Source organism: Sturnus vulgaris, chromosome 22 (assembly GCF_052056855.1).
Source record: "Sturnus vulgaris isolate bStuVul1 chromosome 22, bStuVul1.hap1, whole genome shotgun sequence".
In the NCBI taxonomy this organism is placed as follows: domain Eukaryota; kingdom Metazoa; phylum Chordata; class Aves; order Passeriformes; family Sturnidae; genus Sturnus; species Sturnus vulgaris.
Genome location: NC_142264.1, coordinates 8,590,003 through 8,603,685, shown reverse-complemented (window position 1 = coordinate 8,603,685; position 13,683 = coordinate 8,590,003). Strand labels below are relative to the sequence as shown.

Below are 13,683 nucleotides of genomic sequence, written 5' to 3'. Positions count from 1 at the left end.
TCCTCACACTGACATGGCTATAGGAGCTGGCTGTTACACCAACACCTTCCTGAGCTCCTGACAGTATGACTCACAAATGAGCACAGCTGCACAACGACCCACCCAGCCCTTGGTTTGCACATGGCTGCTCCTATCCAGGCAGCCAGAATCCTTGTCCTGAGCCCACCTGATCAGCTGGGCTCAGTGTCTCCCCAGGGGCTGACGTGGCAGAGCTGCTGAAGCTGAGGCACAAACCCAGCACCCCCAGTCTGCCTCCTGCTCCCACCCAGCCCCGTGCAGGGCCTTACCAGGGACACATCTGGCAGGGTGTTGATGCTGCTCTGGTGGCAGTCCCCAGCTCCCTCCAGCTCTGACGTGTTCTGAGGGGGCACAGAAGGAAGAGACAAGCATGGCACAGCAGCAGGAGCAAGCAGCACAGTGCCAGTGTGACAGGGACAGGCAGAGGGACGCTCCAAACCCCTCCCCATCCAGGGCCAGCCTCACCCAAAGGTGTTTGCCTCCTTGGGGGTGCCCTGGGGACCCCCAGCTTTGTTGGGATACAGGCTCTCCCAAGCTAAGGGGTGTGCTCAGAGCATGCTGTGGACTTGATATGTGTGGGGTGAGCTCCAAACCAGCTGCTCCTGCTGAATTTGGAAGGAGGGAAGGAACCAGCCCTGAGGGCTGCAGGTTCAGTCCCTGCATTTTTTTTTTCCCCAGAGGAAGGACAATAGAAATTTAAAACTCTCTTCCCCTGCAACCCAGAGCATTGGGTCCCAGATGCAAGGAGAAGCCACTGCCACTGCTTTATGAGTCCAAAAATATCACCAGGAAATGCCACACCACGGCTTGGAGGATATCACAGCTCCAGAAACCCAGAAGGGATTTCCTGTGGAGATCTGTCAGCAGGGATGGGCCCAGGGAGAGGATGCAGCCAAGCAGAGCAAAGCTGGCCAAGGCAGGGGTGGCAGAGTGGGGGGCACAGCGGAGCTGGGGGTGCAGCTCTGCCCTGGGGAGCTGTGCTGGCCCTGCTGAGGGAATCCTCTGCCAGGGGGGACCATCCTGGTGCTCCTGCCAGGGCACACCCAGCCTCAGGCTCCCCTGCCTCAGTGCCTGTGCTCTGGAGGGAGCTGCTGCTGCTCTGAGGGCTGAACTCGGCTCCCGTCACGCCCGAGGGGCTGTTTGGATGGGGCAGGGCACAGTTTGTGTTTAAGTGCCTGTTATTTATTGCAGGGTAAACAGCTGATTAGCTGGAACGCTGGTGCATCTGCATCTCCCCCAGCTGCTGGAGGCTGCTGCTGTGCTTGTGAGATGTTCGTGTCCCAAAATAGACACGGGAGACAATTAAGACCATTAGAGGAGCAGCAAAAACATCGATGCAAAGTGCTTTTATCCCTGTGGCTTCTGAAGGGGCCCTGGAGAATGAGAACACAAAGAAACAGCTTGTTCAGGGAGTGACAGGTAAAGGCCTCGCTTGGGAAAGCTCATCCTCAATTATTGCAACATAAGGGCAAATGGCTTTTAAAAGAGAATCGCAGGAGGATTTGGGTTGAAAAGGACTTTGAAGATATCGAATTCCACCCCCTTCCATGGGCAGGGACACCTTCCACTATCTCAGGTTGCTCCAAGCCCTGTCCAGCCTGGCCTGGGACACTTCCAAGGATGCAGCCACAGCTTCTCTGGGGAATATGACTGACATCAGCCAAACTGTCCCAGTTGTGTAGATACTAAAATGGGAATAATCTACCTGGTGCCCCCTAAAACCTGCCAGGGCCATTTCCCCCAGCCCTGTGCCCACCCCAGGCCACGTCCCAGCTCTGGCCTCGCAGCAAGAACCAGTGTGTGTGTGTGGAGCTGTGGCTGCTCTGCAGAGCCTGGCTGGGCACAGCAGCTGTCCCTGTGCCCCCCAGTGCCACTGCCAGCTCTGTCCCACCCCAGCCAGGGACACTGATGCTGCTCCTCCTCCTCAGGGCACCTCTGGCTGCTGCAGTGTCTGAGCAGGAGATTTGCCTTTCCCCAGGCTCAGTTCTTAGGGGGCAAAAGTAATTAAACAGTGCTTGCTCTGGGCCATAAAACACAACGACTTTTAAGCCCATTTGCTTCCAGGAATTGGCTATTTCAAGGCTGTGCTTCCTGGATTTCCCTTGAAAGACTCATGGAAGCCACTGCCCTGAAAAATGAGTCTCTATTGAGAAGGCTGCTCCCTCCTGCTCCTCTACCTCATCTATTTTCCAGTTCCCTACAGAAACCGGGGCCAGGTGAGGCCCTCCCAGCCCCTCCTCAAAGCAGCTGGGAAATATTTATCCTTCTTATCCTAAAAAGAGTCCCCAGCAGCAGTGATGGAGCTGCAGAGCATCTTTCAGAGAGGAAGACAGTTTTCATTTGCAGATTAAAGGGTGGAGAAACTGCCACCTCCCCAGGGAACACAGCCCAACCTTTAATTAACCTCTCAGCTCCAAATCAGTCCCCTAATTTCCAGTTACTGCTAACGAGAGCTTTGCTGAGCTACCCAGCCTGAGTCCTGCAGGGTTTCAATTTTGAACAACTGCACCAGCCTGGGAATAAGTCTGGTTCCCTCCCTGCTGGATCCCAGAAACCTGAGGGTTTTTGAGCTTTCTGTGCTTTCTGGCACTGACCCCCTGGAGAACACTGCTTTTGACATGAGGCCTTGGAGAAGGCTCCAAATTTGAGTGATGGAGTTAAAGTCACGGGTGTGCAGTTAAATAGAAGTGTGAGATTTCACTTGGTGAAGGGTTTTAAATTTGAGGTTTTTAGAATATAATAATAGGTAAAGGACAAGATGGAAGATTTTGGGTGGTATCTCTTTTTAGTGTTCTTCCTCCTCCTTCTCCATGGTTTCAGGCAGTAGTTTCTGGTTGCACAGTCAGTGCTGCACTGAGGGTCACAGGAGTTTGGTTATTGGGTCAAAAGTATAAATAATATAGGTGTTAATTCTCTCTTGGACTGTTTAGCTTTAAGAGACCTTATAACTAGCTGGATTCAGCTCCATTTTGCTGGCTTTTAGCTGGTAGCTGGAAGTGTTGCACAACTCTCTGTACTGTAGATAAGATTTAATAAACAACCAAGCCTGAACATGAGAAAATTTTCTCCTTGTTTTTTTAATCCTGGCTCTGAGTGAAGACAAAAGAAATTTCAGATAAGCCACTGATTCAGTGGTGCAAATACCACCCTGTCACACCTCCCCTCTGCCCTTCCATCTCCCACTCTGGAATGCAGCCACAGGGATGGACGAGCCTCTGCTCCAGAGTTTAGGGGCTCTGAGCATGCATAATGACCTCCACGCAGTCACTCTCATCCTCTCAGAGGATCATTCCCAGCTCCTGGGAATCCTCCACGTGGGATATCCCAGGGGGCTGGGATCAAGCCAGCACCTCTGGAAGCACCCCTGGGAGGAGAAGGCACCTCTGGATGGCAGCAGCTTTGCTAGGAGGTGGTGGAGAGGAAAAACAAAACCCACAGGGGTATCAATTCCTTCATCCCAACACTGAGGTGGGGACAAAGGGAATGCCAGAAAAAATCAGGAATTCCCACTGCTCTGGTCAGACATGCTGCCCCTGATTATTGCAGTCTGCAGCTGATCTCTGCCCTGCAGGACTCATCTGCAGTCCCAGGATTTCCAGGAGGTGCTGGTGACACTCAGACAGTGGCTGAGCACCCGTGGCTGGCACCGTCCAACACAGCATTGTCTCATTCCCAAGCATCCTTCATGGAATCACTTATCCATGGCAGGGCCTGCCCAGCCTCACCACCTGTTTGTGGTGGCAGTTCCCTCACCAAGCCATGGGACAGGTCTGGTGTCACAGTGTTTGGTCACAAAGCCCAAAAGATCTGTGTCCCACGCTCTGGGATAACTCCATCTGGGAATGCTACAGCATGCTCTGCTGGATGAGAGCCATTCCCACAGGGATGCAGCTCTTGGGGAGGGTTCACAGCTGCAGCTCCCAGCTCTCAGCCCCTGGGAATTCCTCCTGGCTGAGGAGCAGGGAATGAGCTCCACACCCTGCAGCTTCCCTCAGCCTGCCCCAGCCAGGAGCCCCGGGATGCCCAGGGGTTCCCAGGGCTCTCCCACATCCATGCCCAGCCCCTCCACAGCCTGGGTGAGGATTTCTCATGCATGATCCAAGTGCACTGACCCCCTGAGCTGCAGCACGCAGTTTTACACACCCAAGGCCCATGAGGAAAATTCTCCCCCGTGCTAAGGATGTGCTGGGACGTGAGCAGCCTGCTGAGAGAGTGGGGATGGACAAGAGGAGGCTCTGCAGAGACCTTGTTGTGGCATTTCACTATTGGAGAGGGCTGTACAAAAGATGGGGACAGATTTTTTAACAGGGCTTGTTGTGATAACTTGAAGGGGAACGGTTTTAAACTTAAAGAGAGTCAGTTTAGATTACATAGAAGATGTTTTATAACAAGGGTGGGCAGGCCCTGGCACAGAGTGCCCAGAGAAGTGTGACTGCCCCTGGATCCCTGGAAACATCCAAGGCCAGGTTGGATGGGGCTCTGAGCACCTTGGTGTGGTTGAAGATGTCCCTGCTTACTGCAGGGCAGTTGAATTAGATGGGCTTTAAAGGTCCCTTCAACCCAAACCATTCTGTGTTCTGTGATTTTCTACACAGTGTTCTTTCTGGTGTTTATCCAGGGTGCCCACACAGGCACTCAGCACAGCAGCAGGCAGGGCAGGGAGGGCAGTGTGGGCTCTGCCAGGTCCCTCCAAAACCCCATCCCCGAGGTGTCCGTGGCACTCCGGTACCAGCTGGGTGTGGTTCAAGCTGAGCCTTGTGTGCACTGCAGCACCAAGGACTGGGGGAAGGAGCTCTTTGTGCAGTGACAGAGGAACAGCAGCGATGGGTGACACGAGGTGGCCGTGCCTGTGCAGGAGCTGCAGCATCCCTGGGCAGCCCTTCCCTCCCCTGCCCACACACACCGAGCCAGCCACTGCAGCCCTACCTCCATCAGGTCTATGAGCCACAGGAGCCGCTCCTGGCATGTGCCGGGGGGAGAGCAGAGGAAAACAAGCACAAAAATGAAAATGTAACGTCAGGGAAGGTGCAGAACGAAGGAGTGAGCTGAGAAATCCCAGCACGGCGCTGCCCTCGTCCCCCAAAGCCACCCTGCAGAATCCACATCCAGCTGCATGCAGGGCTGGCTGGGAGGGCTGGAGTGAGCCCCTCCTGCGAGGGGTGCTGGGGAGGGAACAGCAGCAGGGGCTGAGGGCAGAGGGAACACTTCGGGAGCCCTGCCCCACATCTCTCTCCTGCTACTCAAGCACCCATCCACCATGAGCTGGTGCACAGCCATCTCCAGTGGCAGCATTCCCGTCATCAGGCAGTCCTGTCACCCATGGGGAGAAGTGACACACAGCCAGGGGGGCCCTGCAGTGGCACTGGGGGACACGTGCTCCTGAAGGAAGCTTTTAAAGCAGTGCTGCCCACTCCCTTCTCTGTGCCTCAGCAGCACCCTGGTGTCCCTCCCTGAGCTCTGGGCTCGTGTGCCAGGTGGGGCTGGGCCACTGCTCACACACTGGTCCAGGCAGCCACGTTTGGCACGTGTTGTGGAGCAGGAGGCACACCTGGAGCACGTGGCACAGCCGCAGGCATGGGCACAGCATGAGAGCAGGGTGTGAGCTCAGCACACCATCCTGGCACACCTGTGCCACTCCTCAGAAAAATTTTCCCAGCAGCTCCTTGGAGAGCAGAGCAAAACTCACTTTGTTTATGCAGATCCAGAAAGGATCACATTGAAATCCCTCCTGTCCTGAGCAGGTGCACTTGTGAATTTGACAGGACAAAAGCACAGGTCTGATGCTCTGATGCTCTCTGAGGTCTCTCACAGGCAGGCAGAGCCCCAGGAAAGCCCCCTCCCCTGTCCCCCACGGGCTGTGCTGGGTGGACCCTCCACAGCCCCATCCCACCACCGTGGGCTGCTTTGCTCGCTGAGGAACCAGCACAGAGCCCATTGTTCCTCCTTCTTTCCATGAAGGGTTTAATTTCCAAGGTTACTAATGCATTTATGATGAAAGGCATTTTACGGCGAGGAAATTAATTTGGGGGCTGTGTGCCTGCACAGTCTGAGGTGATTACAGTAACTTAATTAGACAGTGCGTGTGACAGGGCCTGGCAGAGACGTGGGAGTGCTGCTGCTGCTGAGTGCTGCACAGTGGGCTGGCAATGGATGCAGCTGCCTGGCCACTGGGGCTCCCTCTAGCACGGGGTGCCAACATGCTTAGGGAGGTGGTGTAAGAGCTGGGGAACAGCAGCAGGCATGGCAGGGCATTGCTGGGATTTCTGCGTGGATGCAGCTCCAGTGGATTTCTGAAAGCAAGGCAGGCTCTGTCCCTCACTGGGACGAAGGGACACTGAGCCCTTGAGGAGAGGACAGCAGCACCTCAGTGTCAGGGGCACAGAGATACCCAGAACCTCATGGCATCACCTGCAAATCACCCAGACTGCATAGAAAAATAACAGCTTTGGGGGAATCCATGGGGGAAACCATAAGGGAACCCATAAGGGAATCCATGGGGGAACCCATAAGGGAACCCATGGGGGAATCCATGGGGGAATCCATGGGGGAATCCATAAGGGAACCCATAAGGGAATCCATGGGGGAACCCATGGCTCCCTGTGGGGTGAAATGACTGTACAGCACTCTGGGGAAAGCAGTTTGCTGTAGGATTGCCAGGAGGAGGTGCTGGAAGGAAGGGGTGAGGCAGGAGGGACGTACCCGGGCCGAGCTGACGGTGGTGGCAGTGAAGTGGCTGCTGGAGGACGAGACGGTGTCGCTGTAGGACATCATGGAGTAGGAGTCGGTGCTGGGCCCCGTGGGCTGCCGGGCCTTCATGGACTCGATCTCCCTCTTCAGCACCAGGTTGTCAAAGCGGTCGAGGTCTTGTGGGGAGATCACCCCCCGCACCTCGGAGAGCAGCGAGAACTGGCCAGGCACACACAGCCAGAGACAGGTTGGGACACAGGCACGTTCCTGGCAAGCTGGAGACCTCCCTCCCACCATGGGCAGCAGTGGCAGGTGATGGAGGAGGTTTAATCCTAAACATTACCAGAAGCTCCTCTGCCACTGAACACCAGCCTGCATCCCCCAGAATGGCCCTGGCACAGGGTGGCTGCCCCTGGATCCCTGGCACTGCCCAAGGCCAGGTTGGACATTGGGGCTTGGAGCAGCCTGGGACAGTGGGAGGGGTCCCTGACCATGGTAGGGGAGTGGAACAAGGTGACTTTTAAGGTTTCTTCCAACCCAAACCAGGGTGGAATTCTGTGCTGGTCCCATGATAAGGCGGATTTGGCTCCCATATCCTCCTCCTTTCCCTGAGCAGATCACCTTGGAGGCACTGGGCCACAGCGTGACAATGTCCACACCGTGGCACACTCTGCTCAGCCCAGCAGCCCCAGGAAGCCATCCCTGCCCTGGGGAGGGCCTCACCTTGGCGTGTGTGTTGAGCAGCTCGAACAGGGCCATGACCAGAGCATCCACGGAGATGTTGCCCTCCTTGTACTCGTCCAGGTAGTAGCCCATGGTGGCCCGCTCCTGTTCGTTGAGCAGGTGCCGTGCCTGCTCCTCCAGCATCACCCGGGTCTGGTTCACCATGGTGCTCAGGGTCACCTGTGAGCCCGCCAGCCCTCGGTAGAACACGGGCTGCAGGGGACAGGGGACAGGCTTGGGGCACTGGGAAGGAGGGCAGTGCTCTGCTGAGACAGCCAGGCTGTGCAGGCTGGACCAAGGAGAGCCCCTGCTCTGGGCTCTGCCCACCAGCCCTCTCTGCCTGTGTGCCAGACACTGCCTGGGGGGAGCTGGAGTCACACTGGAAGGAGGATTTGGGGAATGACAGGAGGAAAGTACCCCCAGGAATTCATCACCCTTTCAATATCACCACTTGTTTGGGTAACTCCAGAGCCATGATCAGAGGAGCTGAGCTTTGCTGTCTGTGACAGGGACAGGAGCCAAGGAATGGCTGGAGCTATGTCAGGGTTTGGTTGGAGCTGTGTCAGGCTCAGGCTGGAGCTCAGGGCAAGGTTCTTCCCCCAGAGGGTGCTGGGCACTGCCCAGGCTCCCCAGGGAATGGGCACGGCCCCGAGGCTGCCAGAGCTCCAGGAGCGTTTGGACAGCGCTGCCAGGGATGGACAGGCTGGGATTGTTGGGGGGTCTGGGCAGGGACAGGGGCTGGGCTGGGGGATCCTGTGGGTCCCTCCAGCTCAGGAGATTCTGTGATTCTCTGATTCTCTGAGCTCATGCAGCATCTGTTGAGTTTCCCACCCCTTTTCAGCAAGTGGTGATCCTGTCCCCCAGCCAGGCAGTGATTTAATCCCAGACTTTGTTCCTCCCTGGCAGAGCTGGGGCCACAGGAGACAGGCCAACTCCCCATCCTGTGGAAAAGGCACATTTGCCCCCACTGCCAGCTTGAAGCAGACCCTTGTGAAGAAAGAGCCACTGGCAAACAAAGGAGCCCCAGGGAGAGACAAGCCTGGCTGCAGATGAAAGACTTTTTCCCTTTGAGAGGGATTTCTGAGGGGAGGTCCTTAGTGTTTCCTCCCAGGCAGAGCTGGCACAGGGATATGGAGCCAGACAAGACCCTGACTATCCCAGAGACAGAGAGGAGTTGGAGCTGGGGAACATGTTTTGCCAGCAAAGAGTACAAAGCTGTTATCAGTGAGAGCCACCTGTGAAACCTCCCTGCTTAATTTCCATTTAAAAGCAATGTGCTTTGCGAGGAGCTGTGGGGAGAAGATGCTGGCACGGAGCTGCAGGAGTGAATCCCTGTGCCTGGTGAGGGCTGGCTCAGCTGTGCCTCGGGCGGGGACACATCCCTGCAGCTCTCAGGGCCCAGAGACAGCCACCATGAGGAAGGAATCACGGAATCATCACGGTCCTTGTCCATGGATGATCATTGCCCCTTGCCCATCAAGGCTGGAGGGCAGCAGATGTGCTTAGAAGTGGCACAGGAGTAGGGACACCGGTGTCACCCTGTAGAACACAGCTGCCAACATGGCCCATTAAAACCCCAAACCAACATCCCTGCTATAACCGGGAGCACAGGTCCCTCCCTCCCACGGAAAATAAAACACAATAGCAGTGATGTTTGCACAAGGCATCAGGAATGTCTTACCCTGGCTGCCACATCCATGGCATGGTCACCCACTGCCCTGTGAGGAGGGAGAAGGTCAGTTAGCACTGAGCACCTGGCACAGCACCTGTCACAGCACCTGGCACCTTCTCTCCTCTCTGGAGAGCCAAAATCCTCTGTTTGTGAGGGTTTCTGGCAGGAATGGTGGTGGCCAAAATGTTGACGTGACACAGAGGGGTTGCAGTACTCCTGACTGACCTTCCAACCCAGAATGTTTCACACAATACCCCCTTTTCCCAGGTGAATTATCTGAAGGCTTTATTTCTGCTTCTGGAGTGTAAGTGGGGGAAATTTGTTCTGGTTTTGTCTGTAAAGGAGAACATCATCATCCTTTACACTTTTCTAGAGGTCCCAAAGATGTGCAGACCCTGAGTGGAGATGATGACCTGAGCTTCTGCCAGGGGAGAAGGGGGAGGGACAGCACACCACTGTCCACACCTGCTCACCCTACAGACCAGAGATGCTTCCCTGATCCAGGAGCCAGACCCCAGAACGGGGCTCTCCATGGACAGTCCCCACCCTCCCAGGGGCTCTGAGCTGACAGAACCCCCCAAAATCTCCGTGGGCACGTACCCTGCAGAGCTGAGCAGGGTCTCCCCGAGCTGGGAGCTGCTGATCCAGCGGGTCTCGTCCACGGTGGTGCGGGCGTGGGGCAGGCGCCCGATGTCCTTCACTGTCATGATGAGGTGACGAGAGGACTTGAGCAGCTTCACCGCCTCGTCGTGGGGGATGCTCAGGAAGCTCCGCCCGTTCACCTCCAGGATCTGGTCTCCCACCTGTGGAATCAGGATGGACTGAGCCTGGCAAGTCCTTGGAGCTTTCCTGTTGGGAATCACACTTTTCTTGTGCCAGCAGGGAGGTGCTGCCCAGTCTAAGGCAGCTCCAAATGAAGGACACAGCACTTGGAGGGACCAGGGAAAATGCTGCTGGATCGAGACCAATCCCTCAAGCTGGCAGCCAGGGAGGAGCAGTGTGTGGAGCCTGGAGGGGCTGTTCAGGATCCCAGCTCAGACTGATCTGCCCAGCCTCCTCCATCAACCAGACCAACCCCAAAGAACATCAAGGCCTCCAGCCCCAGCCCCTGCTGCTGCTCTGGGACACCAGGAACCATCTGTGGAAGCCCCAAACCTCAGATCTCTGCATGCAGCAGGGAGGGTCTGACCACAGCCTCCAAACCCCTGTGAACTGCAGCATCTGGCACAGCTGCATTCCTCCTCTCCTCTCCTCTCCTCTCCTCTCCTCTCCTCTCCTCTCCTCTCCTCTCCTCTCCTCTCCTCTCCTCTCCTCTCCTCTCCTCTCCTCTCCTCTCCTCTCCTCTCCTCTCCTCTCCTCTCCTCTCCTCTCCTCTCCTCTCCTCTCCTCTCCTCTCCTCTCCTCTCCTCTCCTCTCCTCTCCTCTCCTCTCCTCTCCTCTCCTCTCCTCTCCTCTCCTCTCCTCTCCTCTCCTCTCCCTCTCCTCTCCTCTCCTCTCCTCTCCTCTCCTCTCCTCTCCCTCTCCTCCTGCTCCTAAGAGATTTCATTTTGTGGGCAAGGCCTTGGCTGGAACCAGGAGCTTCCCTGACAGCCTCTTGTTTGAGACACAGGACCCCCCTGGTGTTTCACCCTTCCTTCATCCCTGCTCCTCTTCCTCGGTGCTCCCAGGGCATCCAGGGCTGCTCCCCTCACTCCCATATTCCTGAAAAACCCTGATAAATTCCTGATAATTTCACCCTGTTCCTGATAAACCACATTTTTGAAACTGCCTTTTCCTATCTTTGCTGAACCACAGCCCCATCTCAGCTCTACCAAATCACAGTATGGATTTTCTTCTCTGCCTGGCCAGCAAGGAGACACAGGGAGAGAAAAGTTCCAGAGAAGTGAAACAAAAATGATCAGTGGCAGACGAAGGTGCCTGTGGAAGGACAGATGGAAGAGATTAGGTCTGTTAAATTTAGAGAGGAGATCATGTGGGGGGACTGGATGGAGCTGTACAAAATAATGCTGGCAATGATGAGAAGCCAGAGCAGGGCTCCTGTTTGCCCTTCCCTCTGCTCAAAGGACAGAGGAGGCTCAGGGAGGATGGAAGGAGAAAGGGCCTGGAGTAAGATGGAATCATTTGGGTTGGAAAAGATCACTGAGTCCAGATGCAGCAGAGCTCAGCTCCCTGTTCAGCTCCATCCAGGGACCCTGAGTGGATTTGCCTCATTTTTCACTGAAAAGTTCAATGGTTTGTGTTGGAAGTGACCTAAAATATCCCAGAAGTGTGAAGAGAGGGATCCCAGGGGAAAGCAAATGACACAAATGACCACGTTCCAAACCACGGGGCTCCACAAATATCTCAGGTTCCCTTTGAGCTGTCAGCTTTAAATCCACTGACAGAAAATTGCTGACTACCAACGTAACAGGGGAGGGGAATTATGCCAGGACTGAAGTGCCAAGAGAAACACCCACTCAGGTGCACAAATATCATCTCCCAGGTCTTGCTGATCCATCAGGCAGTGCCCACTGCTCAGACAAGGAGCACAAAGTCCACTGCAGCACCAAAACAATAAAAATCCAAATTTGATTATTGCAATTATGAATCCGTAATGGTTTTCCATACCAGGGATTAAATTTTCATGATTTTTTGATTCAGAACAGTTGCATAGGTTTAATAATCTTTCTTTAATTTCTCCTTTAAAGAGTGAACCAAGAGGAGCCTGGTACACTCTCAAAACATCAGGGGCTCTGAATTTTTTGCTAGTTAACATAGATAATAATGATATTTATCTCCCCAAAGTCAAGGACAAGTGGGAAAGTAACCAAAACCAAAATGCAGACATGAAAAAGAAGCATCTACTAAAACAAAAGCTGACCCTGAGAAATGATTTGCTGTATTCACAGCTCCAAACTGGCACAGAATAATAGAAGTAATAATAAGACATAAAAAAAAAAAAAAAAAAAAGTTATAATAAAACACAGGAAAATTATTGCCCTGGATATTTCAGGAACTACTTTTCAGTTGTGCTCAGCTAATGGTGGGTGGATACCCAGGATGTGCTGAATGCTTGAACACCTCTGAAAATGAGGATTACTCTCACTTCCTAGGGAAAGCTGTAGCCTGAAATGCAGGGGCTGAACACGACACACAGAAGGTGACAGACCATGACAAGAAGAGAGCTGGGAAATAACACCTCGATGACAGCCCTGGCTCCTTCTCCTCCTGGAGACAGTGAGCAAGGGGAGGTACAATCAAGAGAAACCTAATGGGCTTCACACAAGGGTTCTGAGCACCTAAAGTCTCTTATAAATAATCAGAATTGGCTCTGGAAGAAATCCAATCACACAGACAGAAAAATAGGCAAGAGATTTTAAACGTGAGTTAAGGTTAAATGAAAAACTGAGCTGGGGATATGCCCAGGGAATGCCAAACGGGTTGGCACTGGCACCAGTCCTGTTTAATGCCACTAAAGTTCCAGCAGAGAGGCTAAAGGACACTGGAGATACCACTAGAGTAGAAGGAGCCTCTCTCCAGCAAAAAATAATTACCAAAAGCCCTTAAGAAATTAAAAATATGGGCAGGAAAATGTATGGATCCATTTGGAACTGACCAAATGAAGGCTTGCAGTGAATAAGGGAGCGCTCAGAGCAGATGATCCAAGTCCAGCAGAGCCTGGGAAGGATCCAGGACAGATGTGGGAGCAGGACAGGGAATGAGGGGGCCGTGGCTGTCTGAAATTGGGTCCTTTGCCCAAACACTGCAGCCCAAAGCTCAGACACAGAGGGGAGAGGAAAGCCCAGGGAGGGGAGGGGCTCTGATGTGGCACTGATGGGGGGAGGCTTTTGGTGGCCCCCCCAGGAGAGGAGATTTCTGTCCCCATCAAGATGATACCATTGGAAGGACCAGGAGAAACATCTTGGGCACCACAACCATGAACCTCTTGAGTGACTTTCTCATTTTGCAGCTCATTCCCAAACTCTGAGGGCTTTTACTTCATCTTCTCTTTTCCAGGATGTTTGTCTGTGTCCAGACCTCAAAGCTCAATGCAACTTTCAAGGGGTGGCTTTGAGATGAGGGCACCCCCAAGGAGTTCACAGATGGCACCAAATTGTGTCCAGGGCAGGGAACAGAGCTGGGAAGGGGCTGGAGCCCCAGGAGAGGCTGAGGGAGCTGGGAAGGGGCTCAGCCTGGAGAAAAGGAGGCTCAGGGGGGCCCTTGTGGCTCTGCACAACTCCCTGACAGGAGGGGACAGCCGGGGGGGTCGGGCTGTGCTCCAGGGAACAGGGACAGGAGGAGAGAGAACGGCCTCAGGGTGGGCAGGGAGGGCAGGGTGGGCACCAGCAGGAATTTCCCCATGGAAAGAGTTTTCCAGCTCTGGAAGAGGCTGCCCATGGAAGAGCAACTCACCACAGTTGGAGGGATTTAAACCTTACAGATGTGGATGTGGCACTTGGGGACTTGGGGCAGTGTTGGAGGAATGGTTGGACACAATGATCTTAGAGATCTTTTTCAGCTTAAATTACTCTTTGTTCTATGACAGCCACTGCTGACGTAAAATCATTCAGTTCTTCCTATTTACAGTCTCCCTTTCCCTCTCC

General features: G+C 54.3%; 1 protein-coding gene across 2 annotated transcripts in view; it reads right to left on the bottom strand.

Moving 5' to 3' along the window:
* Positions 1-13,683, bottom strand: part of WHRN (whirlin) — a 48,558-nt gene that overhangs the window by 4,725 nt on the left and 30,150 nt on the right. Inside the window, exons 4-9 of one of the 2 annotated variants that reach the window (XM_014881104.2) lie at positions 9,701-9,903; positions 9,110-9,146; positions 7,429-7,641; positions 6,718-6,924; positions 4,945-4,977; positions 288-359 (exon numbers count right to left, since the gene is read on the bottom strand). In XM_014881104.2, the coding sequence (XP_014736590.1) occupies positions 288-359; positions 4,945-4,977; positions 6,718-6,924; positions 7,429-7,641; positions 9,110-9,146; positions 9,701-9,903 (765 nt within the window). The remainder of the gene's footprint in view (positions 1-287; positions 360-4,944; positions 4,978-6,717; positions 6,925-7,428; positions 7,642-9,109; positions 9,147-9,700; positions 9,904-13,683) is intronic. The other variant, XM_088177358.1, reaches the window with a different exon arrangement.